This window comes from Coenobita brevimanus, chromosome 69 (assembly GCF_032717465.1).
Source record: "Coenobita brevimanus isolate Jiangsu-jjx chromosome 69, ASM3271746v2, whole genome shotgun sequence".
In the NCBI taxonomy this organism is placed as follows: domain Eukaryota; kingdom Metazoa; phylum Arthropoda; class Malacostraca; order Decapoda; family Coenobitidae; genus Coenobita; species Coenobita brevimanus.
The window spans coordinates 2,682,420-2,700,603 of record NC_137022.1 but is presented as its reverse complement, the minus strand read 5'-3'; the positions used below and the strand labels follow the sequence as shown (position 1 = coordinate 2,700,603).

Sequence of the window (18,184 nt, the reverse complement as noted above, 5' to 3'; positions counted from 1 at the left end):
TCATTAGCATATAACTCTTACTTAAAATCAAGAACATCTGAATCACTCTCCCAATTTAAAATTGCTAGAAATCATGCAAACGCTGTATTAAATCTATCTAAATCAAACTTTCTTCAAAAGCAAGCATCAAAACTACTTAACAACCCTAATGACAATAGAATATTCTGGTCAACTCTTAATTCTTTCAATAATAACTTTAACAAGTCATCTTCCATTCCCCCACTAAAATCTTCAGATGGCATTATCATAAATGACCCATGTGGGAAAGCAGATATCTTTGCTAGTACCTTTGCCAGAAACTCTACCATAGATGAAACCAGCCAGACTGTCTCAGTACTGGAACTTGATTCTCCCGAAATTGCCCCACTTAAAATACAGACAAGATTCGTAAAATCCATCCTAGACAATTTACCTACCAACAAAGCTCCAGGCCCAGATGGAATTCCTCCAATTGTTTTGAAAAAGTGTTCCCCTGTAGTTGCCTCTGTCCTAGCCAAATTATTCAGACTATGCATACGTACTTCTTTATTCCCAAATTCATGGAAAGAAGCCAATATCCACCCAATTGCGAAGAAAGGAAGTTCGTCTGACCCCTCCAATTACAGACCAATAGCTGTCACATCTTCTCTTGGTAAGGAATTTGAAACTTTAATTAATAAGCATATTGTTAAACATCTTGAATCCAACAACTTAATTAGTGATAGACAATACGGTTTTCGCCACGAAAGATCCACCATTGACATACTCAATCTCTTAACTCATACCATCCATCAATCAATTGATCTTTTTGGAGAAACTCATGCAGTAGCTCTTGATATCTCTAAAGCTTTCGACAGAGTATGGCACCGTTCCCTGCTGTCCAAACTCCCTTGCTATGGACTAACGTCTTTTGTTCCTTTGACTTCTTCTTATCTTAGTGACAGGAAAATAAGAGTAAAAGTAGATGATGTATATTCGAATTTCCACTCAATTAACGCCGGCGTGCCGCAGGGATCAGTTCTGGCGCCAACCCTATTTCTGGTTCATATTAATGATCTCTTATCTGTCACTCACAATCCCGTTCACTCATATGCAGATGACTCAACACTACATAGTTCATTCACACTCAGACATCCATTTACAAAGTCTAATATCTCTACCTCTCAACTCAGTACAGCCATCTCCATAAATCAAGATCTAGCTACAATCAGTGAATGGGAACAAAACATCCTTGTCTCTTTTAATGCTAGTAAAACTAAATATATACAGTTTACTAATAGACAGATATTACCAGATTCGTACATTACCTTCAGTGCTACTAATATTCCCATCTCCAAAAGTATTAAAATTCTTGGTGTCTCACTTAACAGTGCCCTCAGCTGGACCTCTCATGTCAGATCACTTGCTAAAACCGCCTCAAAGAAACTTGGATTATTGTACAGAGTCCGTAACTTCTTCACCGATGAGCAGTTAGCTATAATTTATAAGAGTCATGTGCGCTCTCAGCTTGAATATTGCTCACCCTTGTGAAATGGTTGTGGAGAGGTTGCATTGAGACAACTGACAAAATTCAGAATTTAGCTGTTAGAATCATTAACAACCCTGCCATTACATATAAACTACCTCCCCTGCAAGTAAGAAGGAATGTTGCCTCCCTTGCATTATTTTACAGATATTTTTTTGGCAAGTGCTCAGACGAGGTTGCGTCCATGGTGCCGCCTCTCCATGCCTTCCCTCGTGCTACGCGGGCATCTGGTAGCGCTCATGACTGGAATGTCACTCAACCATATTGCAGAACTTCTGCCTATCAGAATTCTTTCATTCCCCGAACTGCATCTCTCTGGAACTCGCTTCCCCAGAGTTCTTTTCCTCCAAATTTCAACCCACAACTGTTCAAGTCTAACTGTTACAGATATTTAATGAACAGAGGACACCAGTAATCTGGTGTATGGATTTTTTTTTTTTCCCCCATTTCTTTTTCCTTCCTCCGCTCTGTTATTAAAAAAAAAAAAAAAAGTAGTAGTAGTGGTAGTAGTAGTAGTGATAGTAGTGGTAGTAGTAGTACTGGTAGTAGTCGTGGTAGTAGTAATAGTAGTAGTGGTAGTAGTAGTAGTAGTATTGATGGTGGTAGTAGTAGTAGTTGTATTAGTGGTAGTAGTACTAGTAGTGGTAGTAGTAGTAGTGGTAGTAGTAGTAGTAGTAGTTGTAGTAGTGGTGACAGTAGTAGTTATAGTAGTAGTAGTGGTCGTAGTAGTAGTAGTAGTAGTAGTAGACAGACAGATAGATAGACAGACAGACAGATGATAAACATGTAGATAAAACCTTTCCACTCACCTTTCTTTCAGCATTCCAGGCACTAATCTACACCTGAAGGAGGGGAGGTAGATAGACAGACAGATAGACAGGTGATAGATAGGCGTGTATATACTGTAGGTAGACAGAAAGATAGATAGATAGATAGACAGATAGACAGGTGTATTCATTTACCTTTCCTCCAGCATTCCAGGCACCAACTTACTCGTGAGGAAGGGCGACCTGGTTCAGTTTCCGGTCTGGAGTCTTCAACACGACCCCCGCTACTGGCCTGACCCCGAGCACTTCCGGCCTGATCGCTTCCTGCCCGAGAACAAGGTCAACATCAAAAGTTTCACCCACATGCCCTTTGGGATGGGGCCACGAAACTGTATAGGTGAGGTCATGTGAGGTCAGAAGAGGTCATGGGGGCAAAGTAGGACATGGGATCAGAATAGGACATCAGAATAGGACACGGGGTCAGAATAGGACATGGGGTCAGAATAGGACATGGGGGCAGAATAGGACATGGGGACAGAATAGGCATGGGGACAGAATAGGACATGGGGACAGAATAGGACATGGGGACAGAATAGGACATGGGGACACAATAGGACATGGGGACACAATAGGACATAGGAGCAGAATAGGACATGGGGACACGGACATGGCTTCCCTGTGTCCTTTTTACTCCAACTTTGCCTCAATGCTATACCCCTTTCACTTCAACTTGACTTAAAATTGCCATCTCTCCATCTTGAATGCTGAGTTGTGGCAAGATATTCTTTTTATCTATCTATCTATTGCCAGACGCCTTAATCCCGTGTGAGGTGGCCACAAACAAATCGTCTCCATGTCGCCTTGTCCCCCGCCATATCGCTACCCTTTCCCCATCTCACACCAGACTGACTGACAGAGATACACAAATGGACAATTATCTACCATTTAAGACAGAAAAAAATTGTGGCTGTTTTGAAGGAAGGAAAGGGAATCGTAAACGTGCTCTGGATTTACACCTCCGTCTTCTCCTCAGCTGAGATCCCCTAACACAACTTTCTTGGCGATTTGGTTTTCTTGTTACAGCTTACCACTGTTTTGTTCGTTACTTATTTGCATTTTACTTATACTGATTGCATTGTTGACATAAGCGGCGTATTATTATTATTATTATTATTATTATTATTATTATTATTATTAGCATCATCATCATCATCATCACCATCACCATCACCATCATTATTATTAGTGGTAGGTGGTTGCGACCATCATCCACTCACTTGATGTAGTGCTGCCTATTACTTCCTTGGTCTTTATCATTCTTTTTCTGTGCCTGCCCTCCTCTCTTCCTATTTCTCCCATCTTTCCTGTCACTTCTTATTGCTTTTCTTTCCTTTACAGGTGTCTTTACATTGAGTGACAAGCCATATGGTTTCCTGTAAGCCAAGAAACCGTTTGCAACGCTGGTTGGTAACCATATAACCAAACCATACGTGCTCCCTACGTGTCAACAAGTGGGTTGGTGGAGGGTTAGTGCCCCTCCCCGTAAAACAAATAACTCAAAGTCAAATGGCCACCCCTTACTGGATTATGGCGTCTGTCAATAGGTAGATAGATAGAATTATCATCAACTTCTTTCCCACGTAAGGAAGGGGCGAGGTAGTGTCCAGAGAGCAAAGAAAGCGAAGGCAAATGGAATACTCATTCATCATCCAAGCCCCTGGAGTCCTGTCACAGACGCATATCAGTTCCTAATTACACGATATTTCTTCCCCAGCCATGCGGTTCGCCCTGATGGAGACCAAAGTAGCCCTGGCCAAGCTGATCCTGGCAGCTGACCTCAGGATACCACCAGGACACGAGGATATCGAGGTGGAAAACTCACCCTTACTACAGAGGCCAAAGGGGGGCCTCCACATCCTCCTCACGCCCCGCAAACACGAATGAGACATGTACGGCACTAGTCCAGTACGGTCAGGAAGCCTACCAACACCTCTTCATTACAGATTTATTTCTGATTCTGCTCCACTCTTGTGTGTTATTCAGGAAGCTTACTAACACCTCTTCCTTACCGATTTATTTCTGATTCTGCTCCATTACTATATTCTTGTGTGTTATTCAGGTATGCAGAGGTTAGAGACAGCCTTCAGTAACCCCTACACTACCAGACGTCTCCAAGGAAGTGAAAATTCTGTTGTCTGTAGGTAGGAGTTAAATCACATATACTCTCTTGGATGGAAGTTATATTTAGTTAGTGGATGTTATGGGGAAAGGTTCTAGTGCTATCCTTGTCTTAAGCATTTTACTCCAGTCATTATTTTTTTATTTCATCCTTTTCCCCTCATATATTTTTAAAAGAGAAATTTCTTGTTGTTAATCATAGTCTGCCTGGCCAAAAAGGTGCTTCGACTGCAAGTAAGCAACTGCCTTTATAGTGTTTGTCTCAGGTACCATACAGCCTTCACGCTGGGTTTGCATTATTGTGTTATATCTGTTCTTCAGTGCTGCATGTGTGTTATATTGTGTGGGTCTATTTTATAACCTGGAAACTTTTCATCTAAGCTGGTAACTGAGGAAGACGGTGATTTCAATGAGCGTAGTCTGACTGGGTACACCCGATCAGCTCTATTTAAGGATACCTCTGATGGGTGGATGTCTGAAGGGAGGGGCTGGCAGTACTAGTGTTGTGATAGAAGTGTTGTATTGCCCTAGTATGTAATGAGTGTGTAGGTGTTTCTTCGTTGCTAGTGTCTGGGGATGTTATTGAAGTGGGTCCAGTAATGTTTATGTGGTTACTGTGTTATCTACCTAGTTGTACTGTGTTGCTCTCTCATGTTGTATTACCACAGACTACCGAGTATTACTGTGTGACTTAAGATATTCTGTCAGGGAGGCCTTCAGGTACAATGTGTCAGCTGTGGGAGTGGTTTTAGTGCAGCCAGTCATGATGTATAAAGCGCTGTTCTGTATGGCTTGTAAAGAATTATAAAGGGTGTTAGGGCATCACTGGTCTAATAAACTAAATGTATTGTAAGGAGTGTTTATCTTTATTACCCAAAGTCTGTTCCCATAAGTGCGCAGAGTCTAAGGGTGCACTGACTTTCGATGCCCTATATATCGTCTTGAAGGTGAGTCTAGCGTCGTATGTCACTCCCAGTGTTTTAGAGGAGGGTGTTAAGCGTGAGGACAGGGGAGTGTCTGGACGGGAGTGAGGACAGGGGAGCGTCTGGACAGGGGAATGAGGGCAGGGAAGTGTCTGGGTTCGTGTGTCTCTTCAAGGATCTTATAGGAGAGTGTTAAGTATGAGGACAGGGCAGTGTCTGGGTTCATTTCAAGGATCTTAGAGGAAAGTGTTAAGTGTGAGGACAAGGGAGTGTCTGCAGGGGAGCGAGGACAGGGGAGTGTTTGGGTTCGTGTGTCACTTCGAAGGTCTCAGTGGAGGGTAAGTGTGAAGACAGGGCAGTGTCTGGGTTCATGTTGGCTGCTGGTGATGGGTGTGGGATGGATATTTTGACGAGCAATTTTCAGTCTGTCCTCTACCCATGTCTGGGGTGTGTTAATTATAGGTTTTCATTAAGATTTGAGAAGTAACTTTGTTCATTATTATTTGTTCATTTTGAAAGGTAGTAATTCATCTTTGTTTGGGTCAGCGTTATTCATCTGATGGCTGGTGTCTGGTGGTCAGGGCTTACCATCTGGCACCATCTGGCTTAAGTTATGATGCTACAGTTCAACCCTGTGCCAGTAGACAACACCACACACCTCACCTGCCTGCACTTGGGCACCAGTATTTGATGTCCGTCTTGTGGGTTAATTTACTGTCAATATTACCTTCAGGTGTGAGTAACGAGGCCAGCCACGGGGGGTTTTAATACCGTGAGGGTTGGCCGCAGTGAAGAACAGAACAAAAATACTCCAACGAAACTCAGTTCCTCAAAACATTCCCTGCAGCAAACAGGGCAGAGCTGATGGCCTTGTAAACAACATTCCATTGATCTGCCATCGCATATATGTAACTCCCTTAGAGGTGTACATTTTATTCTCTGTACACAAATATAAAACTAATCTAATTCACTTCGGTCATATCTTAACATATTTATAACTGTGACAAAAGTCTGCCCAGTTCTTCATCTCTTCTTCGTCTCACTTCCCTCTGTTAGCTCAGCGAGGCTGCCCATAGACCATTCTTTCTGATACAGGACATCAAGAAGGAAATTAATTGACAAGCTCGAACTCTGACGTAGATGCAGTGGTATAGTAGGTAACTTTTGTCCTTGGTTGTACAGGTACAGTACAGTGTACAGTAAACTGCCAAACACATCCCCAGGTACAAACAGCAGGTGAGGGAGAAGGAAGATTCCATCACATTTATCCTTCATCTGCGTCACTTTGGTCTGGGAATATTATGGGAAGATCATTCCTGATGTATTGCCTTTGTCCACTGGCTAAGCAGGACTTTAATTTTGTCTCACCTGACATCCATGTAACAGTGGACAAGGAACAATGCATCCATTTATTGTCTCACCTGACATCCATGTAACAGTGGACAAGGAACAATGCATCCATTTATTGTCTCACCTGACATCCATGTAACACTGGACAAGGAACAATGCATCCATTTATTGTCTCACCGGACATCCATGTAACACTGGACAAGGAACAATGCCTCCAGCTGAATCACAGTGTAATGCTGTCTCATTAACCCCCCTGCTGCACTAGGCCTTTCAGAAGGAATTTCCAGCTGCCTACACAATGTCTTCCAGGAGCTCACCTAATTGCAATGTATGATTTTTCCACATTTCCTTATTGGGGAAAGTGTGTTTATGCTTAAGTAGGGACCAAACATGAAGTGATGCAACCATTGCCTTGTGTGTGGTAGATGGTGGCTAGGTCCTGCCTGTCTGGGTTAAAATACGCTATCTATCTATCTATTGCCAGACGCCTTAATCCCGTAAGGGGTGGCCACAAATTAATCGCCTCCATTTCGCACTGTCCCCCACCATTTCATTGCCCTGCTCCCAGTTCACACCCTCCTCTCACAAATACCTCTCCACTCTATCCTTCCATCTCATCCTCGGTCTCCCTGTCACGGGATTATTAAAATAAATGCAAAATTAAATGATAATTCTCAATGATACTGAAGAGCAGGGACAATGATTTGTCTTGCTAAATCAAGCAATGATTACTTTATGCCGGTTCTCTTCGCCGACTCTCTCAGAACGAGAATTTATAAACTTTCTCAACAGTACACAGCAGAGACTAATTACTCAATTGCTGTTTATTAGTACTGTTAGCTTCTGGAGAAAGTTACTTCACCCCTGACAATAAATATCTAATACTATTAATAATATCAGGTTCTTGCTGATGCGTAGCTCCTAGAAGGCACAACGGATTTTAAGCTTAATAACAAGACTGGCCTAAGTACCAGTTATGAATGGTAAAACGTTTATGCAAGCTAGGAGCTATAAGGGAAATAAACTTAATTGTGGAGAAATGAAACACGAGTTTACATTACATTAAGCTCAAGAAAAAGAACTGTTAAATATATTGATTACAAAGAAATAAATTTAACGTTACATTTCAAATGAATTCAAAATAAAGAGATCGCACTCACTCAAAAGCTAAATTCTTAAACCTAGAAGAAACACCTTAACTAAACTCTTAAGTCTAGGAAAACGAAAAGAAAATACTGGTCAATGTAGCGTATCACCAAAGAAGGGTGGGAGCCTGGAGAACTGTAGTCTAGTGAAGTCTGGGTGCTAGCTGACCTCTCACTCTCACTTCTGGAGCACAGAACCTCACTCCGTTGCGACAGACAAAAGACTGCATTCAAATACAGGCCAGCCGAGAGAAGGCATGACCAACGGTCGAGGCAAGCAGGGGCGAACAATAAAGAAACAATAATATCGCTCAGTAGAGCACTTAATGACGTGCATTAGATCGGTCACTTTTGAAACAGTCACGAATGTTTTGAAAAGTATACCACCGAAATGGAGAAACGGTTAACTGAACGATACAGAGTGAGATTTCCACTAATAGTTCGTGGTTTCTCACAAAAGGAAAATGTCGCGAATTTGATTCGTGACATTACGCCCCTGCAAAATGAAATTTTTCCTTATGGGAAAAAATTTGTGGATATATATATATATATATATATATATATATATATATATATATATATATATATATATACATCCTAACTGAGTCACATAAGATTCACACTGTGGTATGTGTGCTATCCTGCTACAGGAGAAAATCACTATCTCCAATGAGCGTAAAAACCTCATATTTACGTTAATAGAGGCAAGCTTGAGGGAAAAAAACTCCGTGACGACGGTGAAAATCCTGTATTTAGGTCAAACTGAGCGAAAGTTCACTACATTTACACTGACAACTAATTGTTGTGTGGCGTGGTGTATGTGATACATGGTGTAGGTGTGACAGTTGTAGTGTAACTGTACCTACGTGTAAAATGACACAGAAAATATTAATAATATGACGACGACGAAGGCAGAGGAGAAGAGGCGGCAGCGTGCGGCAGACGATCAGCTGGCCAGCACAGCAAAACTTCTACACCCAGCGCCGTACCTGCAAAATCAATTAAGGTAGAGCATCAAAAGTGTCAATGAGACAAAAATTCTTATTACATTACAATTACTCTCTCTGTCTAGCAATCAGTACATGCTACGAAAGGTACACTCTAGCTGAAAAATACAAGTGACAGCCTAAGCTTCGTACAGTCGCCAAACTTTCCACCTGGGCCACCCCGCCACGAGAGGTGGGTAAGGGGTGCTGGCAACAGTGTAGGCTATCTGTTTGTTCGTGTGTACATGCTTGATGAAAGTTCGAATCATCACCTCTCGTTTTCCTTAGTGAACCTCAGTCAAAGTTCATCCCAGTAATCAGTCGACAATTTTTAGGCGATAGAATTTCAAAGGAGCTTCTTGAAAGTGTTGGATAATGCAAGTATTGAAAACAATAAGTAAACTAATTCAAAAGGACGCATCTTTACATATATTATATATTTAAAAAAGTATTCTTTTTCATTATTACATGATAAACCCATGGCTAAAAAATGTCTACTGCATATTGGGGGGGAAGAACCGTCGTGTGACCGGCTCTTATGGTTGAAAAGTAGATACCTGTGTCTGACTGTTCGTTTTGCATTTAGCCAGTCCTGGGCCGGTCTCGATTAAACCTGTTGAAATACCATTCTTGATCCGAGACATGATTAGACAAGTTAGGTCATTAATCGTTACAGGATTACTCATTGGGAGGATATTAATTTAAACTAAGTAGGAGAGTTAGGAGCTGTAGATGTCGGAGGTTGAAACTCGTTCGTTGAGGCAGAATACTGCCATGAGTCAGCTAGTCATGAGTCAACCTTTCGTTAACAATAGAAAACCTAAGCATCTCATCACTTAATCATTACGTGGATCTCTGTGCTTGCAGTGCAAACACGGCAATTGTTTTAATAGTTGATATATATTAAATATTTGAAACAGTACTGTGGGTGACGTGGTAGTTAACGCTTCCGCCAGGCGATCCGTGTGACGTGTTTCCACCCCCGTCAGGAGAGATGGGTTTCTCCTATTAAAAACCAAGCCCTTGTCTTATGACCTAGGTCTTGGTAGCAGCCAGTCAACAACCAACATCACATATCCTCGCACTCCGGACCTCGGTGACGGGGGCTAAAGCGAGGTTCGCGGGATAAGAAAAAAAAAAAAAAAAGAAAGAAAAAAAAAAAGTGTTCCAGCCTGTAATGATAATTTCATGTTCGTTATGTTGCATTTACCAATCACATAAGTAATATCACAGGCAATGGTGATATAAATGTCCAAACAATTCATGAATCAATAAAATTGAGCTTAAAATGACTGGAAGCTTTTGCATACTGTGGTGAAGAGATGGTGTCTTCATCTTGCTATAATGTGAGATAATGTTGTTCGGTGAATAATCGATGAGCATGTAAATGTGTGACCGCACATATAAGCGGCACCGCTCACAACCAGTTTTCCTTGCAATGTGTAATTCAGTCATACGTTAGACGAATGAACTATAAAGATGTGCTGTAATGATCATAGTCATATGAAAAATGGTACGGTAAATCATTATCATAGCTGATATAATAACCACATTCGACAAAAGTATGCATAAATTCTCTGCCTGCTGAGATGACAGTATTTTAATCTCCTACCTCTTCGTGGTGCACCACAGAACACATGAAAACATCTGCCTGAAGTACTACCAACGAGGAAATAAGCAACCGTTAACAGTGTCTGAACATCATCCTAATGTTTACTGGTCAGTGTCATTCATGATGTGAATATGGCAGGCAATCTTACTTGTAACTGGTTGTAGATGTTAGGTAAATGCATTCCTCTTCAACCTATACTGATAATGGTATCAAGTGATAACCCTATGAAATGGAATTACTGATATAATAAGAGAGTGTGAGAGAAATGCTTGGAGTGATTCCAGTATTTAGTGCATTAACATGTTATGGTAACAATGTAAAAACAACATAGAAAATAACATGTTTAGTATTGTTAAAAATGTAAATATTTGGTAGATTGCCAATGGATCTCAAAAACTAGTTCGGCAGTTATTGTCACTGGCGGTATGAATAACGTAACCCCCTCCCCTCAACGTCCTGCACCTGCCCTGGACTTCACTATGCCAAGCTCCCCCCTTAAGCAGCTCTCCCACCGGCTCGACCAGTTACAGGAAACCGGTCGCATGGAATTGTTGCATGTCACAGGTTGCACGGACCAAGGCCAAAATATGTATAGTATAATATATATTATTGTATTATAAATAAAAGTTTATATTTATATAAGAATATTATTTATATTACTCTATTATAAAATTTACATAGTCATATATCTTTGGCCTTGGTCAGCACGACCTGTGGCACACAATAATTTTCCATGCAACTGGCTGAGCCGATGGGAGAGCCGCCTTACTCCTGAGACATTTTTCTCACCACCTAACTCCGTACCCAGCCATCTATGGGATGAACTCTGACTCTGACAGAGGTTCACTATGGACGAAGAGAGTTGATGATCCGAACTTTCGTCGAGCATGTACACACGAACAAACATATATACTGTTACCAGCACCCGTTACCCACCTCTCGCGGCTAGGTGGCCCAGGTGGAAAGTTTGGCGACTGTACATTCGAGGTCCCCATTAATTTATTTGGTACATTATTAACCAGGAAACGTAGTCCCTGGACGCCGTTGTCTCAAGGACTTGTGTAGTTTACTGGTTAAACTTAACTCTACACTTACGATTAGTGTCGGTAAGTTGAGAATCCTCATGCAAACTCGGGCTCGTGTGTCCGCAGACAGCCTCGAACTTAACACGGGTCCTCAACCTCTGCCTTAAGCTAGTGCCTATATTTATATCGGGGAGCTGAAAATCCTTGTGCAAACTCGGGCTCGTGTGTCCGCAGACACAGCCTCGAGTCGCCTCTGCGGGGTTCTCTCTTGAGCTTCCCCTTTGACCTACAGTACTTATATTAATATCGGGGAGCTGAGAATCCTTGTGCAAACTCGGGCTCGTGTGTCCGCAGACATAGCCTCGAGTCACCTCTGCGGGGTTCTCTCTCCAACTTCCCCCTTAACCTACGGTACATAATATGTATGTACAGGCCCTGGACATACTGTGTCCTGTGGGGCCAATGGGCGAGACATCAGGTCTGCACCCACTTCACCACTACCCTGTCTCTCAACTGACTCAGAGATTACGGGTGTGGTTACAAATGGCACAGGAAGTACATGTCCCTGATTGGTGTTACATGGACACACATTGCAGGAACGCACAAAACTATCTATGTCTCGTTCCATCCCTGGCCAGAAAAAGTCAGCTCGGATATGGCCCTGGGTCTTCCTTTTGCCCATGTGACCTCCTGAGGCTGAACAATGACCCCATTCTAACACTGCTTGGCAGTACTTGGCAGGAACGACAAACTGCAGTCGAACCTCGCCCTCGGGTGTTCGTGACTCACGGTAGAGCCGTCCTTGTTTGCGAAGGAACTTGGCTCGACCTCCCCATGAATACTTTATCACTCGACCCTTTTGTTTCTTTCACACGGCAGCAAGTGTCGGGTCAGAATGTTATTCTTGAACAACAAGTTGGCTACACATCAGATCTTGCGGCGATTCAATGGTCACTGGGGTGACACAGTCTGGAGCCTCAGCCATGGCTCATGTTACTGTAGCCGAAGTCTGAGTAGCGTCATCATTGGTGCAACTATCCTTGACACCGGGAATATTGCCTACGATAAGGTCAAATAAGGGTTCTGGCATGACAACTGCGAGTGTCGTACCAGTAGAAAATGGAGATGCCACCTGGATACATGCCTCAGGGAGCAATCTCACTGATCCATCAATAAGATTAGCATGGATCTGTCGACCTGTGTACTGCTCAGGCCAAACTAGACTCTGCTTGACAGAGCAACCTGAGGATCCATTGTCTCTCAGGACCTTCACAGGAATGCCTCCCACAAACCCTGGCTGAACAGGGAAGGCACTGTCACCTGTGGGAGGGCCTGTGGAGGAAGCAGCTAGCCACTGATGAGGCTGCTGAATAAATGATGCGGCATACATAGTGCCTTGTGAATTAGTTACTTGAGGGGTCGTACTCACTGCCTGTGGAGATGGTACATTGGCCATCTGTGGAGGGGTGTTCACTGTCGCTGTGGGACTAGTGAACTGTGGGGGAGTACCCGTACTAGTAGGGACGTGACCACCGTGCTGTTGCTGAGGAATGAAGGCTGTGTTTGCTTCCTGCCTCCTATTCACTTGAGCTGGTGGTGAAAAGGACGGTCTCGACGGTCGGTTGCGTGGCTGATACTGCTGCTGGTAGGGTACCTGTTGTACCTCTTCCATTCAGGTTTCTGAGTGTTTTTCCCCTGGTCCTTCCACTGCGGTTTCGGACCTTGGCCATTATGCTGAGAATGGCCTTGTTGGTGGGGTTCAATCTGAGACGGTTTCCCAGATTTATCAGCTTTACTGTTCCAGGTATACTGCTTGCGAGTTTGATACCCATATGCAGTGAAATATGCGTCAGCCTTTTCTACCATTTGGCTGGCATCTTTCACCTGGCAGATCTTAAGATGTGCTATGAGCTCAGCAGACCATGACCTCTCTAGCTGTGTACGCAGCATAAGGTCAATTATCCCCTCACGCGTGGAAGGAGTTTCATCTTTCTCCATCCACTCATTTAAGTAAGCAGTGAGACGGTCAAGGAACTGAACAGCTGTCTCCTTGTCTTGGAGACGAGCTCGCATGAACTGAACTTTGGCGTCGTCTACTGTGAGACCATACGCCTTAATGAGTGCAGCTTTCATCATCTCATACGTGAGATTGTCTCCACGAATTCTGTGGAGAATGTCGAGGGCAGGGCCCTCAAATAAACTTAGAAATTGGAGCCGCTTAGCTGCCTCATCCAGTTGATACATGTCTGCCATGTCCTCAAAACGAGCTATGTACGGCTCGATTCGCTCGCCTTCCTTGTTTGAAGGAAGCTTGATGCGTGGGGTCGCCAGGACATGTGTAGGAAGAGCGCTAGTGGAGATTGGGTTGGCTGCAGCAGATGTGCCTGAAGCCAAGGAATCTCGCTTGAGCTTCAAAACCTCAAGCTCATGTTTTTCTCGTGCCTCACGTTCGGCACGTTCATATTCACGTTGTTCTCGCTCATATTTCGCGCTCCTTTTCGCGTTCCTCACGCTGTTCTCTCTCGTATTCGCACTGAATCTTACGCTCTTCACAGTCATCGTTCTCGCGCTGCTGCTCCTGATTATGCCGTGAGAGTATGTACTCTTTAATTTCAGTTGGGTCTGTAAGACCCATATCTTTGGCCTCCTGTAAAAATACGGGGGTAGCCATGTCGCTAATTTACTAAGCAAGCCGAAACTGAGTACTGACTGCTGCTTCGCAAACGAATGCTAATAACACAAGTAAAGAATACAAACACAAGCTAGTGGTGACCAGTCTTATCTAGTTAACTGGCAAAGAATAAAGCAAAAATGCAAATGACTGGGAAGACTCAATAATTAACGCAATGGCTACGGCGACTTCCCAGGAGCGAATAAAATCGTCTGGCGTTACCAAGAATAAAGTACCAAATAGAGTTAAGTACTCTATGGATTAATAAAGCAGAAATTCACTTGCTAAACTAACGGTAAACACCAGTAAGCTTGTGCCTATAAACTTTAATGATAAATACCTAAATATGAACGAGTGAGTATTATCTCGTGAATAGCTTTAGAGCTAGGAGCTAATATCCTGGAATGAGGTCGCCAATTGTCACGGAGTTTTTAAATTAAAAGCAATTATTAAATGACAATTCTCAATGATACTGAAGAGCAGGGACAATGAATTGTCTTGCTAAATCGAACAATGATTCCTTTATGCCGGTCAGCTTCGCCGACTCTCTCAGAACGAGAATTTATAAACTTTCTCAACAGTACACAGCAGAGACTAATTACTCAATTGCTGTTTATTAGTACTGTTAGCCTCTGGAGAAAGTTACTTCACCCCTGACAATAAATATCTAATACTATTTATAATATCAGGTTCTTGCTGATGCGTAGCTCCTAGAAGGCACAACGGATTTTAAGCTTAATACAACAAGACTGGCCTAAGTACCAGTCATGAATGGCAAAACGTTTATGCAAGCTAGGCGCTATAAGGGAAATAAACTTAATTGTGGAGAAATGAAACACGAGTTTACATTACATTAAGCTCAAGAAAAAGAACTGTTAAATATATTGATTACAAAGAAATAAATTTAACGTTACATTTCAAATGAATTCAAAATAAAGAGATCGCACTCACTCACTCACTCAAAAGCTAAATTCTTAAACCTAGGAAAAGCACCTTAACTAAACTCTTAAGTCTAGGAAAACGAAAAGAAAATACTGGTCAATGTAGCGTATCACCAAAGAAGGGTGGGAGCCTGGAGAACTGTAGTCTAGTGGAGTCTGGGTGCTAGCTGACCTCTCACTCTCACTTCTGGAGCACAGAACCTCACTCCATTGCGACAGACAAAAGACTGCATTCAAATACAGGCCAGCCGAGACAAGGCATGGCCAACGGTCGAGGCAAGCAGGGGCGAACAATAAAGAAACAATAATATCGCTCAGTAGAGCACTTAATGACATGCATTAGATCGGTCACTTTTGAAACAGTGACGAATGTTTTGAAAAGTATACCACCGAAATGGAGAGAGAAACGGTTAACTGAACGATACAGAGTGAGATTTCCACTAATAGTTCGTGGTTTCTCACAAAAGGAAAATGTCGCGAATTTGATTCGTGACACTCCCCCTCCCTTTCCTGCTCTCCACGTTACTCACATACACTCTCCTCGTTAGTCTCTCGCTCTCCATCCTCTCCACATGGCCAAACCACCTCAGTGTGTTCCTCCTAACGTTTCCTATCACATCCACATCCACACCACAACGCTCCTTCACTTCCCCATTTGTCAGCCTGTCTCTCCATGTGACTCCACAGGCTCCTCTCAAATAACTCATTTCCACTGCTCTCACTCTTGACTTGTGTCCTTCCAACAACGTCCAAGCTTCACTTCCACACGTTAGAGTTGATATCACAATACTGTTATGTAGTAACTTTTTCACTTCCATGCTCACTTCCCTGTTTCTTATTATTGCTTTCAAGGAACCAGCAACCTTTCTTCCTTGTTGTGCCCTTTCAAGCACTTCACCCTCCAAACTTCCATCCTTACTCATCACACTACCCAGGTACTTAAACGTACTCACATTTTCCATTCCTTCACCATCCAGCCTCACTGTACACTCACTGCCTTCACCTCTCTCAAAGAATATACGCAGTTCAATTAAATGTTTTTGCTCTGATACATGAAAATATTTATGAACGTTAGTGGAGGGGCCCATATACTGACAATTCCAATGTGCTATATATATGTGGAGAGTGATTAGAGTGTGTATGAATGAGTGGATGAATGATTGAATGAATGAGTGGATGAATGAATGAATGAATGAGTGGATGAATAAGTGGATGGGTGAGTGGATGAATGAGTGGATGAGTGAGTGGATGAATGAGTGGATGGATGAGTGGATGAATGACTGGATGGATGACTGGATGAATGAGTGGATGGATGAGTGGATGAATGAATGGATGAATGAATGGATGAATGAATGGATGAATGAATGAATAGATGAATGAGTGGATGGATGAGTGGATGAATGACTGGATCGATGAGTGGATGGATGAATGGATGAATGAGTGGATGGGTGAGTGGATGAATGAATAGATGAATGAGTGGGTGACTGAACGAATGAATGAGTGGATGGATGAGTGGATGGATGAATGAATGATTGAATGAATGAATGAGTGGATGAATGAGTGGATGAATGAATGGATGAATGAGTGGATGAATGAGTGGATGAATGAGTGGATGGATGAGTGGATGAATGAATGGATGAATGAGTGGATGGATGAATGAATGAATGAATGAGTGGATGAATGAGTGGATGAGTGAATGGATGGATGAGTGGATGGATGAGTGGATGGATGTGTGGATGAATGAATGAGTGGATGAATGGATAAATGAAAGCTTTGTTTACATGTGTGACAATGTGAGGCCACTTGTGTGAGACTGTTATATGTGTAATTTAACAGATATTCTCCCCGACCAATATTTCTCCCCGACAAGGCATGTTTTCACCCCTGTTTGTTTGTCAGTGTGTTTGTCTGTTACCAGGATAACTCAAAAACTAAACGAGAGATTTGGACCAAACTTGGTGGGTAGATAGCCCATGTCCCAGGGAACAACTGATTAATTTTTGGCACCGATCAGGATCATATTACAGATTCTGGATCTGTATTTTGCGAATCCCTAATCAGTGACAAGAAAATCCTAACCCATTATGAAGAGTGGTTTGGAAATTGCTTTTGTCGGAGAGATGTGCTCCACTGAGTGCCCCTCCAGTTGGTGATAAGTAACAGGCTACTTGAGTACCCACTGACGCTACGTGAATTATGGAAGGAGCAATATGGAACTTCACTGTTACTTGCGTTGCTCTCTCTCTCTCTCTCTCTCTCTCTCTCTCTCTCTCTCTCTCTCTCTCTCTCTCTCTCACACACACACACACACACACACACACACACACACACACACCACAACCCCAGAACAGTCAGTTGAGGTCACATAAATGAAATATAATGCGTTACCATCCTGAAGGGGTTAACGATAAGGACACCAAGCAAGCCTCACTATAGATAAGACGTCAGTAAGAAGCACATCACTTCCTTAGATAAGAGATAAGACCAACATATGTGGTGCTAGTCACGATGAAGTGTACTAGGACTATACTCTCTTCACTCTGACTAGGAGTAACATTGGCATCCCTCCATCTTGAATACTAAGCTCTGAGATTAACATTTATGTGATGCTAGTCACGAAGAAGTGCATTAAAAGGACTATAACTGGCGTACCTCTATCTTGAATTATAAGCTCTGAGATTAACATATATGATGCTAGTCACGAAGAAGTGCATTAAAAGGACTATAACTGGCATCTCTCCATCTTGAATTGTAAGCTCTGAGATGAACATATATATGATGCTAGTCACGAAGAAGTGCATTAGGACTACGTTCATTTTAATTAGGCATAAAACTGGCATCCCTCCATCTTGAATTCTAAGCTCTGTTGGTGCTAGTCACGAAGAAGTGGCTCAGAGGGACGTTTAGCTATAGTATTACCTTATTGTGTCTTTGAGCTACTAGAAAAAAGAATTAAACATCAGGCAAGACCATGGCAAGAGTCTATCTATCTATCTATCTACTGCCAGACGCCTTAATCCGGTAAGGGGTGGCCACAAACAAATCGCCTCCATGTCGCCCTTCCTTTGATATCATTAGTAAC

General features: G+C 42.6%; 1 protein-coding gene across 1 annotated transcript in view; it reads left to right on the top strand.

The window, feature by feature from the left end:
* The window catches only part of LOC145406041 (uncharacterized), a 92,999-nt gene that overhangs the window by 41,794 nt on the left and 33,021 nt on the right, over positions 1 to 18,184 (top strand). Inside the window, exons 8-9 of the mRNA XM_080277228.1 lie at positions 2,478 to 2,668; positions 4,046 to 4,201. Coding sequence (XP_080133354.1) covers positions 2,478 to 2,668; positions 4,046 to 4,201 — 347 coding nt within the window. The remainder of the gene's footprint in view (positions 1 to 2,477; positions 2,669 to 4,045; positions 4,202 to 18,184) is intronic.